The sequence below is a fragment of the Zeugodacus cucurbitae genome, chromosome 5 (genome assembly GCF_028554725.1).
Source record: "Zeugodacus cucurbitae isolate PBARC_wt_2022May chromosome 5, idZeuCucr1.2, whole genome shotgun sequence".
In the NCBI taxonomy this organism is placed as follows: Eukaryota; Metazoa; Arthropoda; class Insecta; order Diptera; family Tephritidae; genus Zeugodacus; species Zeugodacus cucurbitae.
In genome coordinates, this window is record NC_071670.1 from 52,040,469 (window position 1) to 52,063,281 (window position 22,813).

The following is a 22,813-nucleotide window of genomic DNA, read 5'->3' on the forward strand; positions in this document are numbered from 1 at the left end:
TGGTTCTTCATTTTCTTTGTACCTATGTCTTGACCCTCTGAAACAAATCAAAATATTCATTAATGTTATTCAAAAGCTCTTGATAGATGTATATGTCACAGATGTCATCGATCAGAAGATTAAATATAAGTATTTTGACAACAAAGTTGCTCTCTCACCCAAAATATATGAAATATATATGCACCTCATAAACAAATTCTGTACTCTAATGGTGGTTTAAAAATCCTCTAACTCAATTTTCCTTATATTAAAGTTGTCACCAGTTATTATCAGGTGCAAAAATGGGAGATCCATATTTCTAAATCATAATAAAATAGAAATTATTTAATAAACATTCAGAAAATCGCAAAATACTCTAAATATTTCCAAGCTTTTTTATAACGGTAGAGTAAACAGATATTCATACATCATTATTTTATATTTGAAACTCAGAACAAATATTAGGATTTAACGATTTTGCCTCATTTTTTGAACACACCTCGTATATAACTATTTCAAACAAGATATTGTAATTCATTAAGGGGTTAGGTGGGTTTAAAAATTTCAAAATTAAAAAAAAAATGTTATTGTCTTATTAAATAGTGCAATATGTATAGGATAATATCCAATAATATCTAATCAATCAGTTCGAGTGATATTCTAAGATATATACTTATTGGAAGTTGCGTCCATCAGGCCACGTCTGTACGGATGTAAAACTTTAAACACCTTTATCACAAAACTCAATTTTTTATGTCGGTGATAACGATTTTTCGAAAACTTATGAAAAAGCGATTTTGTTCGAATTTTGCACAAACCTTTGGAATAAGATTTTTTTTTATATTCTTATTATAACTATTTTTTTCGAGCCGATGCCGAAAATTTTATCAGAAAAATTAGTTTTTTGACAAAAATTCAAATTTCAATATTTTCTTTTTTCCTTTAACTATAATAATAATAAGCTTACCATACAGCCTATTATATATAAAGAATATCTAATTATATAATCGGATATTCTGATTTTTTTTATATTTATAAAATTAAATAGTATATTGTGAACTCACTTTTGAATTAAAAACACTTTAACCGAACTGAATTTACGTTTAGATATAAAAACCACATTTTTAATGAACTGCATAATAGGATATAACACATTTCAGACAGAACAGAACAGACAGAACAGAAATATTTATTATATCATCACAGAAAACCGAAATATTCATATTAAACATTAATAAATATTATTTAAATTTTAAATAAATTCCATTTTTTAAATTTCTATTCTTCTATTCTATTTCCAGTTGCCTCAAATTTTTTTCCACAGGAATAATTAATTTCAACCTAAAAACTGACTGCCACATAAACACAGAAACTCAATTAAATTGAAGAAACAACAACAAAAACAAAAACCCAAAAATAATATTATTGAAAACCAGAAAACTTTTGCACTTTTGCGGTGTTCGCAAACCACCAACAACCTACGCTCGACCAGCACAACAACACCAACAACCCACCAGCCTGGAGACTGGAGTTGTTGGCTAAGTAATATTTATTGCTTTTTGAATTTTGGCCAAGTCACAAGATTACAGTAAAGAAATACATATAAAAAATGGCACTACGCCTGCGACGTGATGTACAAAAGGCATCCTATTATGTTTGGTTTCTGGGCGCCGAGGAGGCGAAAGGTTTGCGCGGTACACGCGTCATCAACTCAGTGCTGCCGTATCTGATTGATCGGTCACGCGGCCAAGAGCCACTCAAGGTGACGCTGCAGGTCTCCCACAAGGGTATCAAAATATTGCAGGTGAGTTGAGGTTTAGCGTTTTATCGTTTATGAAATGTGTGATTTTTTTATGATTATTGGTGAAGGAGTTTGTTAATTTTTTTTATTTTCCAAAAATAATACTTTAATCAATAACTTTATTTCTATTTTCTTATTATAATTTAATAATTAACATTTTATTTAAAAAATAGATTTTTTATTATTTTTTAATTATTTTTTCACCAAATATTTTAAATTTTCTAATTGTGCATTGACGCATTTGCTTATATGCTATTTTTTTATTTATTTCATTATTTTTTTAATTTTTAACTATTAATTGTTTAAAGACCAAAAAAAAATTTTTTTTATTATAAAATTTTATTTTTTAATGATTTATTTTTCTTATTATTTTTTAACATTTAATTGTTTCATTATCAAAAATATTAATTTTTTATATTTATTTAATTTTTTTAATTATTTTTTTAATTTTTCATTCATTTTTTTAATATTCTTTATATTTCCATATTTAAATTTCTATATTTTTAATGTTTAATTACCAACAAATTCAAATATATTTTATTTTATTATTTTTTAATTTTTCTTTCAAAAGTGTAGTTATTTTTTTCTACATTTATTTTTTTTATTATCAACAAATTTATATATTTAGTTCATTTTTTTTAGGATTTTTAATTTTCTTTATATTTAAATTTCTATATTTTTACTTCTATATAATTATCAACAAATTTATATATATTTTATTTTTTCTTTTAATTTAATTTTTTTTTTCGAAAAATATTTTTATTTCTTTATTTTTCTATCTTTAAATTTCTATTTATATGTAAACAGATTTATATAATAATTGTTTTAATATAATAATTTTTTTTTTTTAAATATTTTTTATTTTTCCATATTTAAATTTCTATATTTTAAATTTCTACTTTTTAAATTACCAACAAATTCAAATATATTTTATTTAATTATTTTTTAATTTTTTTTTCAAAAATATTTTTATTTTTTTCTAAATTTATTTTTAATTATCAACAAAATCATATATGTATTTATTTCATTTATTTTTTTAGCATTTTCAATTTTCTAAATATAAAGAATTTCTATATTTTTACTTCTTAATTATATAATTATCAAAAAATTTATATATATTTTATTTTTTGTTTTAATTTCATTTTTTTCAAAAAAGATGTTTTTAAAAAAGATGTTTTTAATTTTCTATATTTAAATTTATATTTTTTATTATCAAAAATGTTTATCATATTTTTTTCTTTTTGCCTTTTAGGGCTCCTCAAAACATTTCATACCACACAGTGCCATAACCAGTTCCGTGCAAACAGATGATATCGTTGCATGCGTTTTGTTGCTATATAATCCGGCAACAAAATGTCCACTGCACGTACACGCCTACCGTTGCGATTCCGAGTCCACAGCCGAGGCGTTGCATCAACAGCTCCAAATACTAATCAATCGGCCAGATAATCAAAAACGCTTTGAGGAATTGGAAACACGGTGAGTACACGAAGCATTCATTCATTATTCTCCGAAGCAAAAGAAAACTATACCGAGTTTGTGTCTTAAGTCTTTTGTTTCCAATAGTGAAAGTAACGAAAAAAAAATTGCAAAAATTTTGCGTCAATTGTGCACAGCTGATGATATTCAAATCATGAAAACAATTTTTTTTATTATATTATATTAAATACTCGTATGCAGTCATTTCTTCATCGATTATCACTTTGTTGGTGTTGAGGAAGCAAATTGTTGCATAACTACCTCATGCATGAAAGTTATCTTTGAAAACTTGCAGAAATATTTATTTATATTTTTGTTTCAAATTTGCTGTAGCAACAATATAAAAGCGACGTTTGAAATTCAAAAAGAAAAAATGCGAATTTATGGCTGCGTGTTGGCACACAACAACACAACATTTGCATTGAAATTGCACAAAGACATTTTTCAGTTTTCTGCCTCGCAGCCATATAGCTGATGATTACACGGAAGTAGTTATGCCAGAAAATCTTGCAATAATAAAGTCTAACAATGAAGCAAAAACAAAAAATGCAAATTTCGCAAACTTTTGTTTTAAAAATCGACTAGCTTTTTAAGTGATGCGCATTGATTGCACTTAAGTGCCACACACACACACACAACGCCAGTCTGCACGGCTGCGTTTAAAGTAGGCAATCAACGCCATTTATGATGCAACTGTCTGAGGCTGAGGCTGACACTTTTTACGGTTCTTCCTCATGCGGTGTGGCATGCAGCGTGCCCCCAGTGCCGGCAATGACGGCTTTTGTGACATGTTTCGTGTGCGATTCCCACTTTTTTCATGCGCTTCATTGCAATATTTACCGCTATGCCATTAGTTTGCGCGCTGAGTTTGCTTATATGACAGTGTCATTAATTAATTGTGGCAATAATGGGAAATTAAGAGGGAGAGAGACGGAGCCCATGTAAATGAAGGTGGAAAACACGAATGCCAGCTGCAGTTGAATAATTAATCAGTATGAAACTGGCGAAATGTGACGGAAATTTTGTATTCTAATTTTTTCGTTTTGCTTTGTTTGCTGATTAATTTACAGTTATAATCTTAAAGATTTTCCTAATAATTTCTCATGCGCCAAAATTATTGCAATAAACTGCAAGATAAGATTATATATAACATATGTATGTATTGATATTTACTATCCATCATATATACAGTCGAAAAAGTAATTTGTTTGCAATTGTCAAGTGTTTTCAAGTTTTCTTAACATACGACCCTGTGGGCGCAAGCTTTTTTTTTTCTTTCTAAGCATAACATGGCGCTTTCTCCTTTGCACCGTCGTGTTTCTTACACTTCATACGTATATCAATATAGCTAAGTGGGCGCCAGTGAAAACCACAAATAAATGAAAAAGTAAAAAAAATACAAAAAATATATGGCACCAATTGACACACTAACACTTGACACAATCGCGGTGGCCAACACGGCTCTAAGTAGTAATTTTAAATTTTGTTAGATTTGAGTTTATGCGAAATTCCTTAGTAACATGTTAATAAGAGTTAATAAAAAGCGAATTTACGTTGCTTTGAAATATTGGTGGGAGTAGCTACGTATTTATACATACAAACATATACAGTATATCTGGATACATATCGATGGAATATAGAAATACAATGTCTGTGGAATCAATATCTTAAAATAAATCACTATTATATAGTCTTCACCAGTATAATATAATCCGAATTGGACCAAAATTAATGATAGGGAATGGATGCTGGTTCAAGTCTTGCTTCTCTCTTGTCATCTCTGTCATAAGGCTTGGCTTGACAAGTTATCATCTGTTGTAGTTGAAATTTCGAATATTATTAGTTAGTATACAAATCTGTCTTTTATTATTTTTTGTCCGATCTGATGAAACAATTATATATACTTGATTTATAGCATTTTTCAGTTTAATACATAGCTTTTTGGCAAAAAAAAACATATCTGAGCAAATACTTAAGGGCCTATACCAGTATAACCCATGAAAAATTAGGCGAATTTCCATTTTAAAAGGAAATTTTTTGGACATATTAAGGAATATTTTCAGCTATTTTTAGAGATTTTTTTTACAAAAATATTGAGAAAAAGATGATGCCATAGAAAAAAGTTCCCCAACTGCTCACATGGTCGAATGAGAACCTGAATCAAAAAAATTTCAAAAATGTTATTAAAGTTGAAGGTATTTCCTATGAATTTATTTAAAATTTCAAAAATTAACAAAATGGCGTAGTTCCGAAAAAAATTAAATGGTATTTTCTTAATGCCAAATTGACAGTTTTCAACAAATCAAAAGATCGTAGGTCATTGTATAGTAAATATATTCAAGTATATATTCAGTTTAAATTTTAAGTCAATCGGTCAATTTCTCGTTCAGTTATGATGCCAGCAATTTTGAAAACTTTAGTTTCGCGCTTAAAGTTTCGACTACAGAGGCTTATGTACACCTGCGACCGGTCGCTCTTTAGAATTTTGCCATTCAAAAATTATTCAAGATACGACCGTACCCCTTTCACATGATATTTTTGAAAGTAAAAACTATCGAGTAAGCAAAAAATAAAAAAAAATCGATTTTTTCAAACTTTCCCACTAGTATAGCCCCTTAAACTAGAAGTATTTTAAACCAACCATTTTTCGTCCATATATTTTGGGAACCCAAAATTTCCAACTACTTTTTCCAGCAATTTGGCCGTATGTCAGCAATAAACGTTGCTCCGGCATAAGTCTGTTTATTATAAAAAGCCAAACAGCTGTTAAAAAGACCAACTCCAAAAAAAGTATTGACCCATTCAGAACCACACGTCTAAACAAAAACACCAATTAGTGTAGAGGATTCCAATTCACGACTATTTTTGAACTTGAAATTCCGTTTTTTTCAGCATCTTCCACTCTTAAAACAAGTGCTATTTAGCACAGTTGATGTCATATTTCTATTATAAAACATCTGCATTAAAGAAACATAATTTAAACCACTTCAAATGACTTCAAACGCCTTAGAATGTACTTTATGGGAAACTTGCCTGCAATAACCACCCACAAATAGATCGCATATTCCAAATCTGTCAGTTTTTGCAATGCACCTAAAAATAAATTCACAAATTTGAAATTCAATATTAACCACACACACAAGTCGTTGGCGTGTCGTTTCACCGACAACTCACATTTGGCATCTTGAAAATGTCAACGCGAACGCCAACATGCAACGGCGGCTATGAGAAGACAGCAGGAAAACGAAATAAAAATACCAAAAAACCAACCAGATCAGGCCAAGTGAGGCTAGACTAGGCAATAACGACAAGACCAGCCAACTGCGAACTGGCTGAGACCACACAAAAGTGCCAAAAGCGCAAACTTACATGCATATTTCTGCAGACACACACACACACACACATATATAATTACACATGTACATAAAAACATAATATACACTTAAATGAGCAAATGATGTAATCACTTCGACGCTGATTTGTTTTAAGGTGCAGCAGTTCTTGTGCATGGCACCTACTCTCAAAGTGCAACTTTATGAGCCAGTACTATTAAAACTCAAATGCATCAAATCTAATTTTGTTTGTATGAAATCAACGGTAAACATGTGCATGTTTAAAGTTCTCGCCGTAAAAGAAAAAATATCACACAACAACTTAACCTTAATCCACACATTGATACTCGTACACGTACAGTGCATCATTGCCTTTGGCGCATGTTCGCAAAAAGCGTTCTAAAATCGGCTATGAGCAGATCATTTAACTTGCTCGGCGACATTTGATTGCTGTTCACTCTTCGATTTTTTTTTTTATATTTTTCTTGTAAATTGCATTAAAACAATTTGAGCATAGCGAAGTCATTGTCGATTCGTTTAAATGTCGCCTCGAAGTTATTCTTCCTACATACATACATAAGCAGTGCGAGTATTTACATGCAACATTTTACTGTCTTCCATGGAGTTGTGACATTTCCAGTTCGCTTTACATTGCTTATGGCTAAATTAATGTAAGGTGGTACTGTTTTCGGAGAGTTTTTACTACTTTCGACTTTCTAATTTCAAATTCGCTTCATTTCTAGATGATATACATACATATTTCAAAATCAGCTCGAAATCCTAAAATAATTTCGGCAAATTTAGAATTTCGATAATCATAAATATGTTGAAGTTTTTTCTCTTTTGATTCAAAAATAAAAACTAAAAAATTTTACTTATAAGCTTAAGAGGCAGAGACACGAAAAAATTAGAATTTTCAGTAATTGTTTTTGCTATTAAATCATGTTATTTTACAAAATTAATAATATGGCTTTATTACACAATGTTTTGACTTGAAGTCACGGAAATTTGAAAAAAAATAATTTATAATTTCCAAAATTATACTTGTTTTTGTTGATTCAGTTCAAAAAAGGTCCTTGCGTTGACAAACATAAGTCCTTGGAGATTCATCTAAAATCAATCGGATAAGAAAAATTTGTTTTATACATAGATAATCCTGAGCCTGATCGAAGCATTTTTATTTTTTTTTTTTTCAAAAATTAACAAAATGGCGGTGTCAGGAAATTTTTATTATAGATTTTCGGGTAAAAATTAACTGTTGATTTTTGTTGATTGGTCCTAAAAAATTTAAATTTTTGAAAGAATAAAAAAGCTTCGATCAAACCTAGTATTATTATGTATTTTAAAAGCTGTATAAATTTCATTAAAATCTACTGAGCGGTTTTCGAGTTACAGTTGTCACCCATTCAAAAAACATTGTTTTGAGAAAAACGCATTTAAAGTTTCACACTATCGTTTTGAAATACCCGAGTGGTCTTTGTTATTTGTCGAATAACTCGAAAAGTAATTATCGGGTCAAATTTTCAGAGAATATTTTTAAGATATTGCACTCACCGAAAATGCAAAAAATTGTTTTTTTTTGAAAATTCCCTTAACATAAAGTTACCTTTTGTGCTACTGGTCTTTTCACAGATACCGGATCTTATATCTCTTATCTCCCACTATTTTTGACTATCGTGCTCTCAATATAAAGATACGACAAACGACATTTTTGGTCGTTTTTGGCCTGCCAAAATTCGATTTTTTGATCAGATCAAAAATCGATAGGTCATTGTACGGAGAACTATATATTGAACATGTAAAAAAATTCGATAGTGATCGGATCATTTGTTTTTGAGTAATCACTGCAGTAAATTCGGAAAATGCTGTTTCGAGAAAAACGCGTTTAAAGATAAAATGATCGTTTTCACTGTTACCGAGCGGCTGCTCTTTAAATTGCTATAACTCAAAAACTATTTGTAATATGTTATTTTTAAAGGTGTAATTTACCAAAATATGAAAAAAAAAATTTAGATTTTTTTGAAATTTCGCACTAGGTGTGCTCCTTAACACATGTATGCCGAATCCAATTTCATTTTAAGCCTCAGTAGAGGAAAAAGTTATACCTCAAGAAGAGTTTCTGCAATAGGAATAAGAAGAGAAGTATAACATTACAAATAAAATTGATAGCTTTTTTGGGTCTTGTTGGGAAGCGTCTACCGATGTAACTTTATCAGTATATTCGCATCTTTGGGCCTGTCTCCGAAGCGGTTCATACAAAAAATATCAACCAAAATGAAGAAAGCACCTTTCTTTTCAATCTTATCAACGCTGACAGTGGTGGATCGGTTGACGCTTTGATCCATGCCGATCAAGTCCTTTCACTACATAGCCACGCTTCAATGCTTCCAAAACGCTCTGAATATAAATTCTCGCAAAGCTTGTCGGTCTAGCAATGTATTATAACAGTATAATTGATTTAATATTTTCTTAATATTCTCCATAACTCAAACTCTTGAATTGGCTATAGAAATCAAATTTCATACAAATTACCTTCCGTAACTCGGAAGTCTCTCTTTACTCGCGGTTTTTTTTTTGGATTATGGTGATTCGAGTTAAGGAAGTTCAACTGTATATAAGAAATAATTGAACCACCCTAATGTACTAACGAATGTTTATGTCATCAGCGTGCCCACTTGTCGGGCTTAGTTTATGGCGCCCTTCGGCAAGTGTCGCTGCTTCGAGAGGCACATAAATTTCAGGTGACGGAAGTGCACTAGCTGGCTGGCGGGCAGTCATTGCAATAGCTTTTAGTAATGTGGTGTGGCATGTGCCGTAGCTTTTTTAGCACTTATCACACGCCTACCCAACGATATCTAGCCGATTTACAATTTTACTTACAACGTTGCAACTTGTTTTTGTTAACATATTTTTTGCTTTTCAATTCATTTTGTGATTCCTTCTACACAGTTATGCAGTTATTCATGTGCATTTATTTCCTTTACTTTTGCAGTTTGGGCATTTTACCGCCATTGCCCACGTCCGGCGGCAGCAGCAACAGCAGCAATGGTAAATCTGCAGCCCACATGTCTAGCAATGGTCACAGCAATGAACACAGCAACAGCAGCAAGTCCAAACATTACTTGTCACAACAACAGCAATCACAACTGCTACATCAGCAACAGCAACAACATCAGCGCCGCCACGACTCGTCACCCAAACGATTTAGTTCGTCGCTGGGCAGCGATACTGGCAACAGCACACGCGAATCTGAATGCAGCGAAGAGCACAGCGGCGGCTCGCCCGTTTCACGTTCACCGCCAGTCACGGCGACCACAAAACCACTGCCACTGCCTCAGCCCACTAGCGAGCTATTCGATTCCTTAGCCGCGGAGCTGCGTGCCAAATTGAATGGTAACGGACCGCCTTTGTTACTGCCGCCACGTGACTACGATACCGTACATCGTTCCAAGGGTAATTTGACAGCCATCGAGCTGCGTCGCTGCCGGAATGCATTGATTGTGGGCGGCGCCACACCCAATGAGACAGCAGTGCCGGTCGGTGGCAAGCAAGTCTCATCACGCGGCTCATCGGGTATCGGTTCGGATTTGGCACCGAGTCCAGAGCGACAGGATTTGAACAGTTCGAGTGGTAAGTGTAATTGAACTGATCTCATATTTATATATATTATTCTACCTTATTACTTTCGCAGAGGATGAGCAGTGGTCTAACGAAGCGGATAACTCAGTCATTGCACTCAAACCGTCACAGATCGCTATGGAACGTTCACCGCCTATAATTCCCCATCATCCACAGTTGAATCGTAAGAGCGCCGTTCAACCACCAGAAGACAGTTATTTGCGCGATTTACCCGCAAAGCCGTATACACCGCGCCAAAGCGCGCATCGTGAGAAAATCGCTGGCCCCCCACATGAGCGCGATTCACGTTCGAAAACCCCTTCGACCGCAAGCTGGTCGCGAGAGGATGAAATTAAGCCGATTATAATGCGTCCAGCTGATTACGATGCGAAATTTAATCGCGTCATGCAGGCCGAAACCAAACAGGAATATTATCGTCGCGCCGATGGTGGCGGTGGAGGTGGCGGAGGTGGTGTTAGTAGCAACCGAGAACGCGATCGTGAACGCGAGCATCCAAAACTACGCGACTCTGATAAGTATAATGAAATCAATCGTTTGTTGAACAAAAAACTTTCATTGGAACGCGAAACGCCCGATCAACGTTTAGCTAAACACAAACTCGATGATGCTGAGGAGTTTAACGACTCGGATCCAGCTAGCGATCATATGCCCGTGCATCCGTCCTCAAATTATCGCAAAGAAAATTTAACAGATAAACAGAAATTCATCGAATATGCTGCAAAGAAGCAGTCCAAGTCATATGCTGTCGACGAAGCACAGCGCTATGGCGGTCGTCATCGTTATGTCGATCCAGCCGATCTGCCTTTTGAACAAACCACAAGCCATAATAAATATGCGGCAGCTCATCGTAGTACACACTCGCCAGAGCGTTCGGATTTGGGACACTCGCGTTCAGATTTGGGACATACGCGCAGTAGTGAGCACGATCGCGATCGCGAGCGAGAGCCAGAACGTTTGCGCGAACGCGAACGTGAACGTGAAAAGGAGCGTGAACGTGAACGCGAGCGAGAACGAGACCGTGATCATGAGCGCAAAGAATATTCGCGCAGCAATCAGCGCAATCCATACCGCGAACCCGAAAGCCTACCCTACATACAGAGTATGGAGAAGATGATGAAATCATCCGCAATGCGTTACAAGGCATTTGATGGTGCAGTCGACCCGACGGCAGTAGCACCACCGAAGGAAGAGCTACACACAAAACTCAGTTCACAGCACAGCAAATCGTCATATACAAAGCGGGTCAACGATGAAGTGCGACCCATAGAATATGCTCACTCAAATGGACGATCCGATGTCACACCCAAGGATCGCTTCAAGGATGCCAAGGACAAATTCCGCGCCATGGAACGTACCGGTAGTCGATATGATCTTGCCGAAGATAAAGATATCAGCGATTACAGGCCACGAAATCGCGGTTCCGTTGAGCGCGCAGATAACGGACGTCCATACGCTGACTGGAGTGATGAAGAGCGCCTCGATGACTCACCACCACCACCGCCAGTCGCAGCACGTTCGCGCTCACGATCACGCGGCCAACTCTGGGAGGAGAGTAACTTGCCACCTCGCGAAATGATACCGCCACGTGAACATCATTTGCGTGAGCATGGCCGAGAGCGTGCATTCCAGGAATATGCGCCAGACATGCGTGCAACACGTGAAGCGTCAGGCAAACGACTCGACGCCCATCGCGTAATGCGTGAACGCTCCAACGACATGACAGATGGTCGCGATCCCTACCGTGATGCCTATCGTTATGAACAGCGCGCTGTGCGCGATCACTCGCGAGATACGCCACATGTACGCGACGAACGCGAACGCGAGCGACATCGCGAACCGCTAAGACGTGAGTACTCGCCCGATGTGCGCGCAGCAGGTGCGCCGGAACATCGCGCAAATCGCCGACAACCCGAAAAACATACAGATTATTATCCTCCAGCCACACCGCCACCACCCACAACCGGTGCGCCGATACCGAATCCAAAAGGTATATCCAATCTTACGAAGGGCTACCGTCACAGCTATGCGGAGCCGGTATTTGCACGCGCCGGTGGTCGTGTTGGCTTGGCGGCCGTTAACCCATACTGAGAAAGTTTATCCAAAATGGATCCAAGTAGGTATTAACTTGGTTTCACTGTAATATTACTAATAATATACTAATTTAGCATAAGTATTGAAAAGCAAAAAAAAGTTGAATGCTGAGTTAAAGCAAGTATTTGGTAAATTGTACACACTTAATGAACAATTTGTAATATGTGTAAAACTAATTGAAATTTCTTAAATATTTTTAATCATATATTGTATCAAATTTATTGTATTTGCCTATGCCCAGCCGCTCATGGAACTTAATTATACATATGTTTCCAGTATAGCTGGCATATATTTCTCTAAAAATTTAGTCAAGACAAAACAATCTTTAACGCTAATGTGCCTTTTACGAACTAACTAGTTAAATTTATCGAGAAATCAACGAAAATTTATTAAATAAAATATAAATGCAAATTGTTATATAGATATGTACTGGCAAATATTATAAATTCATATATGTATGTATCCATATTTAAATGTCTATATGTATGTATTTTTGTAGTAATTTTTATAAATCGTCAAAAATTGTACTCGTATTTTACAATTCGTCTTCAGAAAATGTATGTATAATCTGTATTTTGCTCTAATTGATTGGATTGATTGTTACTTTGAAGTAGAACTGTTATATTATAACCCAAATTGAAAGTGTTATGTTGAAATATAACTTGAAAATTTCAATAAAGAAGTCTAGTTGATATATCTAATCCATTTGTGATGTGTTTTATTTGTTGTAAAAAAACTGAGTAGACTAACTATTGTTGCTGTATATGTTGTATGTATATGTTGGTGTCACAAGAAGGGGAATCCTCAGTCCTCATTTCCGCGCATTTGGATGCGCAAAAAAACTTTAATTAAGCTGGAAGTTGAGCATATTTTCTGCTCTCAAATTCATTTGGATATCCATTAATGCGTAACAAGTTAGAAAATGTGTGTACTTTGGAAAATTCTATAAGAAATTTCCATTTCAAATACCTCATATAAATATTTTATTTTCCAAATTGCGACCACTTCCGTTCTCCAAATCATATACATATATACATGAAATTGGTGTAGAATTCTTCAGGCAATAAGAATATATAAACGGTTTTACTAACTTATGGGCATGGTCAAATTTTATTCCAAAAAAACACGAAATTGACTCTCAAACTGTCACAAATAAGCGCTTATAATTAAAATATTTGAAGAGTTAGAATTTTACAAAGTATCTCAGAAGATGCGCAATTCTCTCAAGATACCGTTAGCAAAAAAAATTTCATCAAAGTTCGCATTAAAACCGCTTTTTTTCGCCATTTTCACTTTGAAGTTCAAAATACAAGTCGAAAATTTGAATGCCAATGAAAAACCATGAATTTTTGCGAAATTCGAGCCCACATGCATATGCTTCACTTTTCACATGCGCCACACACAGGCACACCAGCCATGGTATATGTAAATATGTATGCCAGCAGCATGTATACATGTGGCTTGTGTCAAAAGTGAAGCATATGCCCGCGGGCACAAATTTCGCAAAAATTAATGGTTTTTCATTGGCATTCAAATTTTCGACTTGTATTTTGAACTTCAAAGTGAAAATCGGGAAAAACAGCGGTTTTAATGCGAATTTTGATGAAATTTTTTTTGCTAACGATATCTTGAGAGAATTGCGCATCTTCTGAGATACTTTGTAGAATTCTAACTCTTCAAATATTTTAGCTATAAGCCCTTATTTCCGACAGTTTGAGAGTCAATTTCGTGTTTTTTTGGAATAAAATTAGACCATGCCCATAAGTTAGTAAAAACGTTTATATATTCTTATAGCCTGAAGAATTCTACACCAATTCCATGTATATATGTATATGATTTGGAGAACGGAAGTGGTCGCAATTTGGAAAATAAAATATTTATATGAGGTATTTGAAATGGAAATTTCTTATAGAATTTTCCAAAGTACGCACATTTTCTAACTTGTTACGCATTAAGAGATATCCAAATTAAATTAAGAGCAAAAAATATTCGCAACTTCCAGCTTAATTAACGTTTTTTTTGCGCATCCAAATGCGCGGAAATGAGGGCTGAGGATTCCCCTTCTTGTGACACCACCACTTCGAATGGCCATAACTGCGGTAGGTCTGAACCGATTTCGATGATTTTTGTGGAATATATGAAAGGAAATTTCAACACCCATAACACTGACGCATTCACTTCACTAACAGAATAGAAATTACAGCACTTGAAGTAGGCTCATTTTTTCCCGACGTTTGTACTCACAACGTGCCTCTATGTAGATCCTCTTAAGAAATAATTAAAAACTTTGTTGTATTTGTATATTTTCATTACAATTTAATTACATTTCTTAAATGTAGTTCTAGCGGCTTAATTATCTATGTTTGTGTATGTATATATTGTATGTGTATGTGTATGTATACAAGTATGTCTATTGTTATTTAAGATATTATAGGAGGACTTATACATACATATATAAATTACAACTAAAGTATAAACATGTTTATATATACAGTTGAACTGCTATAACTCGAACTCTTGAATTGGCAATAGAAGTCAAATTTCATACAAATTTTCTGCCATAACTCGAAGTTTTTTTTTCGGATTATGGTGATTCGAGTTAGGGCAGTTCAACTGTAGTACATTTATATATCTCATCTCCAATTGAGCTACCAGTGTTAATATATGGTATTCATATTATTTTCATAACAGCGATAACGACGCACCAACGCCTCAAGTGACCACGAGATGGCAGCAATGAACGACAACATGTTGAGGAAATGCAGGGTGAACGAGTAGTTGAAACGATCACGTATAAGACCTGAAATCAAAAAATTTAAAGATGCGATAAAACTAAAATGCAACTGTATGTGTAATCTAAACATAATAAAATATTTTGTATTTTGAAACATATGATATCGACTGACACTTACCCACAATTAGTCACCAGGCGATCGTAAACAAGCCAGAAATGAGCAGTGTCAAACCGGAAGATGCTGGTAAACGTTTCAATGGAACACAACCGGGTATAATAAGTGGCCAGAAGATCGTGCGCACACCCTTGCAGATCCCAATCCAAACGACCGAGTGTGACAACGACACCTGTGTAATAAAAATATTTATTAGGAAATTCATTACTTTATTTAAGATAATTTCAAAATTCAAACAAAAATTGTTGTCTTATTAAATAGTGCAATATGTTTAAAATATATTTAAAATATATTATATAAAAATATCAAATCCTATATTTTATTTTTATTTTTACGACTTATCTATATACTATTGAAATATTTTTGGTTTATTGTTTTTTGTTGATCCAAAAATTAGTTATGATGTCCAACATAAGGCCTTATATAAAAGAGCAACGCTTCCTCCAACCATGTTCCAAATTTCAAACCGATCCCGTTATTCGTTCCCGATTTATTGAGAAAAAACCAATTTTTTGCGAATTATATAGGGAAATTTTCACCCATAAAGTATGCAACGCTAACATGTATACTCCATGTAGTAGTGTTAGTGACACCAAAGAAAATGCATCCAACCTGAAAGCAAAATTCCAGGATTTGCACCAGGCGCGCAGAACCGTATAGTAGGGGTTTTGTCAGCGGTTTTTATTGAATAACTCCCCCATTTATGAACCGATCGGGGAGATTGGGGACTTATAGAAAAGGCCAACGCTTCCTCCAACTATGTTCCAAATTTCAAACCGATCCCGTTATTCGTTCCCGATTTATTGAGAAAAAACCAATTTTTTGCGAATTATATAGGGAAATTTTCACCCATAAATTATGCAACGCTAACATGTATACTCCATGTAGTAGTGTTAGTGACGCCAAAGAAATTGCATCCAATCTGAAAGCAAAATTCCAGGATTTGCACCAGGCGCGCAGAACCGTATAGTAGGGGTTTTGTCAGCGGTTTTTATTGAATAACTCCCCCATTTATGAACCGATCGGGGAGATTGGGGACTTATAGAAAAGAGCAACGCTTCCTCCAACCATGTTCCAAATTTCAAACCGATCCCGTTATTCGTTCCCGATTTATTGAGAAAAAACCAATTTTTTGCGAATTATATAGGGAAATTTTCACCCATAAATTATGCAACGCTAACATGTATACTCCATGTAGTAGTGTTAGTGACGCCAAAGAAAATGCATCCAACCTGAAAGCAAAATTCCAGGATTTGCACCAGGCGCGCAGAACCGTATAGTAGGGGTTTTGTCAGCGGTTTTTATTGAATAACTCCCCCATTTATGAACCGATCGGGGAGATTGGGGACTTATAGAAAAGAGCAACGCTTCCTCCAACCATGTTCCAAATTTCAAACCGATCCCGTTATTCGTTCCCGATTTATTGAGAAAAAACCAATTTTTTGCGAATTATATAGGAAAATTTTCACCCATAAAGTATGCAACGCTAACATGTATACTCCATGTAGTAGTGTTAGTGACGCCAAAGAAAATGCATCCAACCTGAAAGCAAAATTCCAGGATTTGCACCAGGCGCGCAGAACCGTATAGTAGGGGTTTTGTCAGCGGTTTTTATTGAATAACTCCCCCATTTATGAACCGATCGGGGAGATTGGGGACTTATAGAAAAGGCCAGCGCTTCCTCCAACTATATTCCAAATTTCAAACCGATCCCGTTATTCGTTCCCGATTTATTGAGAAAAAACCAATTTTTTGCGAATTATATAGGGAAATTTTCACCCATAAAGTATGCAACGCTAACATGTATACTCCATGTAGTAGTGTTAGTGACACCAAAGAAAATGCATCCAACCTGAAAGCAAAATTCCAGGATTTGCACCAGGCGCGCAGAACCGTATAGTAGGGGTTTTGTCAGCGGTTTTTATTGAATAACTCCCCCATTTATGAACCGATCGGGGAGATTGGGGACTTATAGAAAAGGCCAACGCTTCCTCCAACCATGTTCCAAATTTCAAACCGATCCCGTTATTCGTTCCCGATTTATTGAGAAAAAACCAATTTTTTGCGAATTATATAGGAAAATTTTCACCCATAAAGTATGCAACGCTAACATGTATACTCCATGTAGTAGTGTTAGTGACGCCAAAGAAAATGCATCCAACCTGAAAGCAAAATTCCAGGATTTGCACCAGGCGCGCAGAACCGTATAGTAGGGGTTTTGTCAGCGGTTTTTATTGAATAACTCCCCCATTTATGAACCGATCGGGGAGATTGGGGACTTATAGAAAAGAGCAACGCTTCCTCCAACTATATTCCAAATTTCAAACCGATCCCGTTATTCGTTCCCGATTTATTGAGAAAAAACCAATTTTTTGCGAATTATATAGGGAAATTTTCACCCATAAAGTATGCAACGCTAACATGTATACTCCATGTAGTAGTGTTAGTGACACCAAAGAAAATGCATCCAACCTGAAAGCAAAATTCCAGGATTTGCACCAGGCGCGCAGAACCGTATAGTAGGGGTTTTGTCAGCGGTTTTTATTGAATAACTCCCCCATTTATGAACCGATCGGGGAGATTGGGGACTTATAGAAAAGGCCAACGCTTCCTCCAACTATGTTCCAAATTTCAAACCGATCCCGTTATTCGTTCCCGATTTATTGAGAAAAAACCAATTTTTTGCGAATTATATAGGGAAATTTTCACCCATAAATTATGCAACGCTAACATGTATACTCCATGTAGTAGTGTTAGTGACGCCAAAGAAAATGCATCCAACCTGAAAGCAAAATTCCAGGATTTGCACCAGGCGCGCAGAACCGTATAGTAGGGGTTTTGTCAGCGGTTTTTATTGAATAACTCCCCCATTTATGAACCGATCGGGGAGATTGGGGACTTATAGAAAAGAGCAACGCTTCCTCCAACCATGTTCCAAATTTCAAACCGATCCCGTTATTCGTTCCCGATTTATTGAGAAAAAACCAATTTTTTGCGAATTATATAGGAAAATTTTCACCCATAAAGTATGCAACGCTAACATGTATACTCCATGTAGTAGTGTTAGTGACGCCAAAGAAAATGCATCCAACCTGAAAGCAAAATTCCAGGATTTGCACCAGGCGCGCAGAACCGTATAGTAGGGGTTTTGTCAGCGGTTTTTATTGAATAACTCCCCCATTTATGAACCGATCGGGGAGATTGGGGACTTATAGAAAAGGCCAGCGCTTCCTCCAACTATATTCCAAATTTCAAACCGATCCCGTTATTCGTTCCCGATTTATTGAGAAAAAACCAATTTTTTGCGAATTATATAGGGAAATTTTCACCCATAAATTATGCAACGCTAACATGTATACTCCATGTAGTAGTGTTAGTGACGCCAAAGAAAATGCATCCAACCTGAAAGCAAAATTCCAGGATTTGCACCAGGCGCGCAGAACCGTATAGTAGGGGTTTTGTCAGCGGTTTTTATTGAATAACTCCCCCATTTATGAACCGATCGGGGAGATTGGGGACTTATAGAAAAGGCCAACGCTTCCTCCAACTATGTTCCAAATTTCAAACCGATCCCGTTATTCGTTCCCGATTTATTGAGAAAAAACCAATTTTTTGCGAATTATATAGGGAAATTTTCACCCATAAATTATGCAACGCTAACATGTATACTCCATGTAGTAGTGTTAGTGACGCCAAAGAAAATGCATCCAACCTGAAAGCAAAATTCCAGGATTTGCACCAGGCGCGCAGAACCGTATAGTAGGGGTTTTGTCAGCGGTTTTTATTGAATAACTCCCCCATTTATGAACCGATCGGGGAGATTGGGGACTTATAGAAAAGGCCAGCGCTTCCTCCAACTATATTCCAAATTTCAAAATGATCCCGTTATTCGTTCCCGATTTATTGAGAAAAAACCAATTTTTTGCGAATTATATAGGGAAATTTTCACCCATAAAGTATGCAACGCTAACATGTATACTCCATGTAGTAGTGTTAGTGACGCCAAAGAAAATGCATCCAACCTGAAAGCAAAATTCCAGGATTTGCACCAGGCGCGCAGAACCGTATAGTAGGGGTTTTGCCGGCGGTTTTTATTGAATAACTCCCCCATTTATGAACCGATCGGGGAGATTGGGGACTTATAGAAAAGGCCAACGCTTCCTCCAACTATGTTCCAAATTTCAAACCGATCCCGTTATTCGTTCCCGATTTATTGAGAAAAAACCAATTTTTTGCGAATTATATAGGGAAATTTTCACCCATAAAGTATGCAACGCTAACATGTATACTCCATGTAGTAGTGTTAGTGACGCCAAAGAAAATGCATCCAACCTGAAAGCAAAATTCCAGGATTTGCACCAGGCGCGCAGAACCGTATAGTAGGGGTTTTGCCGGCGGTTTTTATTGAATAACTCCCCCATTTATGAACCGATCGGGGAGATTGGGGACTTATAGAAAAGGCCAACGCTTCCTCCAACTATGTTCCAAATTTCAAACCGATCCCGTTATTCGTTCCCGATTTATTGAGAAAAAACCAATTTTTTGCGAATTATATAGGGAAATTTTCACCCATAAAGTATGCAACGCTAACATGTATACTCCATGTAGTAGTGTTAGTGACGCCAAAGAAAATGCATCCAACCTGAAAGCAAAATTCCAGGATTTGCACCAGGCGCGCAGAACCGTATAGTAGGGGTTTTGCCGGCGGTTTTTATTGAATAACTCCCCCATTTATGAACCGATCGGGGAGATTGGGGACTTATAGAAAAGGCCAACGCTTCCTCCAACTATGTTCCAAATTTCAAACCGATCCCGTTATTCGTTCCCGATTTATTGAGAAAAAACCAATTTTTTGCGAATTATATAGGGAAATTTTCACCCATAAAGTATGCAACGCTAACATGTATACTCCATGTAGTAGTGTTAGTGACGCCAAAGAAAATGCATCCAACCTGAAAGCAAAATTCCAGGATTTGCACCAGGCGCGCAGAACCGTATAGTAGGGGTTTTGCCGGCGGTTTTTATTGAATAACTCCCCCATTTATGAACCGATCGGGGAGATTGGGGACTTATAGAAAAGGCCAACGCTTCCTCCAACTATGTTCCAAATTTCAAACCGATCCCGTTATTCGTTCCCGATTTATTGAGAAAAAACCAATTTTTTGCGAATTATATAGGGAAATTTTCACCCATAAAGTATGCAACGCTAACATGTATACTCCATGTAGTAGTGTTAGTGACGCCAAAGAAAATGCATCCAACCTGAAGGCAAAATTCCAGGATTTGCACCAGGCGCGCAGAACCGTATAGTAGGGGTTTTGCCGGCGGTTTTTATTGAATAACTCCCCCATTTATGAACCGATCGGGGAGATTGGGGACTTATAGAAAAGGCCAACGCTTCCTCCAACTATGTTCCAAATTTCAAACCGATCCCGTTATTCGTTCCCGATTTATTGAGAAAAAACCAATTTTTTGCGAATTATATAGGGAAATTTTCACCCATAAAGTATGCAACGCTAACATGTATACACCATGTAGTAGTGTTAGTGACGCCAAAGAAAATGCATCCAACCTGAAAGCAAAATTCCAGGATTTGCACCAGGCGCGCAGAACCGTATAGTAGGGGTTTTGCCGGCGGTTTTTAGTGAATAACTCCCCCATTTATGAACCGATCGGGGAGATTGGGGACTTATAGAAAAGGCCAACGCTTCCTCCAACTATGTTCCAAATTTCAAACCGATCCCGTTATTCGTTCCCGATTTATTGAGAAAAAACCAATTTTTTGCGAATTATATAGGGAAATTTTCACCCATAAAGTATGCAACGCTAACATGTATACTCCATGTAGTAGTGTTAGTGACGCCAAAGAAAATGCATCCAACCTGAAAGCAAAATTCCAGGATTTGCACCAGGCGCGCAGAACCGTATAGTAGGGGTTTTGCCGGCGGTTTTTATTGAATAACTCCCCCATTTATGAACCGATCGGGGAGATTGGGGACTTATAGAAAAGGCCAACGCTTCCTCCAACTATGTTCCAAATTTCAAACCGATCCCGTTATTCGTTCCCGATTTATTGAGAAAAAACCAATTTTTTGCGAATTATATAGGGAAATTTTCACCCATAAAGTATGCAACGCTAACATGTATACTCCATGTAGTAGTGTTAGTGACGCCAAAGAAAATGCATCCAACCTGAAAGCAAAATTCCAGGATTTGCACCAGGCGCGCAGAACCGTATAGTAGGGGTTTTGCCGGCGGTTTTTATTGAATAACTCCCCCATTTATGAACCGATCGGGGAGATTGGGGACTTATAGAAAAGGCCAACGCTTCCTCCAACTATGTTCCAAATTTCAAACCGATCCCGTTATTCGTTCCCGATTTATTGAGAAAAAACCAATTTTTTGCGAATTATATAGGGAAATTTTCACCCATAAAGTATGCAACGCTAACATGTATACTCCATGTAGTAGTGTTAGTGACGCCAAAGAAAATGCATCCAACCTGAAAGCAAAATTCCAGGATTTGCACCAGGCGCGCAGAACCGTATAGTAGGGGTTTTGCCGGCGGTTTTTATTGAATAACTCCCCCATTTATGAACCGATCGGGGAGATTGGGGACTTATAGAAAAGGCCAGCGCTTCCTCCAACTATATTCCAAATTTCAAACCGATCCCGTTATTCGTTCCCGATTTATTGAGAAAAAACCAATTTTTTGCGAATTATATAGGGAAATTTTCACCCATAAAGTATGCAACGCTAACATGTATACTCCATGTAGTAGTGTTAGTGACGCCAAAGAAAATGCATCCAACCTGAAAGCAAAATTCCAGGATTTGCACCAGGCGCGCAGAACCGTATAGTAGGGGTTTTGCCGGCGGTTTTTATTGAATAACTCCCCCATTTATGAACCGATCGGGGAGATTGGGGACTTATAGAAAAGGCCAACGCTTCCTCCAACTATGTTCCAAATTTCAAACCGATCCCGTTATTCGTTCCCGATTTATTGAGAAAAAACCAATTTTTTGCGAATTATATAGGGAAATTTTCACCCATAAAGTATGCAACGCTAACATGTATACTCCATGTAGTAGTGTTAGTGACGCCAAAGAAAATGCATCCAACCTGAAGGCAAAATTCCAGGATTTGCACCAGGCGCGCAGAACCGTATAGTAGGGGTTTTGCCGGCGGTTTTTATTGAATAACTCCCCCATTTATGAACCGATCGGGGAGATTGGGGACTTATAGAAAAGGCCAACGCTTCCTCCAACTATGTTCCAAATTTCAAACCGATCCCGTTATTCGTTCCCGATTTATTGAGAAAAAACCAATTTTTTGCGAATTATATAGGGAAATTTTCACCCATAAAGTATGCAACGCTAACATGTATACACCATGTAGTAGTGTTAGTGACGCCAAAGAAAATGCATCCAACCTGAAAGCAAAATTCCAGGATTTGCACCAGGCGCGCAGAACCGTATAGTAGGGGTTTTGCCGGCGGTTTTTAGTGAATAACTCCCCCATTTATGAACCGATCGGGGAGATTGGGGACTTATAGAAAAGGCCAACGCTTCCTCCAACTATGT

General features: G+C 36.4%; 1 protein-coding gene and 1 long non-coding RNA gene across 8 annotated transcripts in view; one reads left to right on the plus strand and one right to left on the minus strand.

Annotated features, from left to right (window-relative positions):
- LOC105210619 (general transcriptional corepressor trfA) overlaps positions 1-15,152 on the plus strand; it is a 137,721-nt gene extending 122,569 nt beyond the window's left edge. For 3 of the 7 annotated variants that reach the window (XM_054230623.1, XM_011181693.3, XM_011181695.3), the window contains 4 exons: positions 1,281-1,783; positions 3,033-3,259; positions 9,584-10,221; positions 10,283-12,625. In XM_054230623.1, coding sequence (XP_054086598.1) covers positions 1,589-1,783; positions 3,033-3,259; positions 9,584-10,221; positions 10,283-12,318 — 3,096 coding nt within the window. In that variant the 5' untranslated portion in view covers positions 1,281-1,588 and the 3' untranslated portion in view covers positions 12,319-12,625. Of the gene's footprint in view, positions 1-1,280; positions 1,784-3,032; positions 3,260-9,583; positions 10,222-10,282; positions 12,626-15,012 lie in introns of those variants that run through there. The other 4 variants (XM_011181697.3, XM_054230625.1, XM_054230622.1 and 1 more) reach the window with 3 other exon arrangements.
- Positions 14,981-22,813, minus strand: part of LOC128921869 (uncharacterized) — a 103,723-nt gene continuing 95,890 nt past the window's right edge. The window contains exons 4-5 of the long non-coding RNA XR_008471183.1: positions 15,234-15,402; positions 14,981-15,121 (exon numbers count right to left, since the gene is read on the minus strand). This is a non-coding gene — a long non-coding RNA (uncharacterized LOC128921869). The remainder of the gene's footprint in view (positions 15,122-15,233; positions 15,403-22,813) is intronic.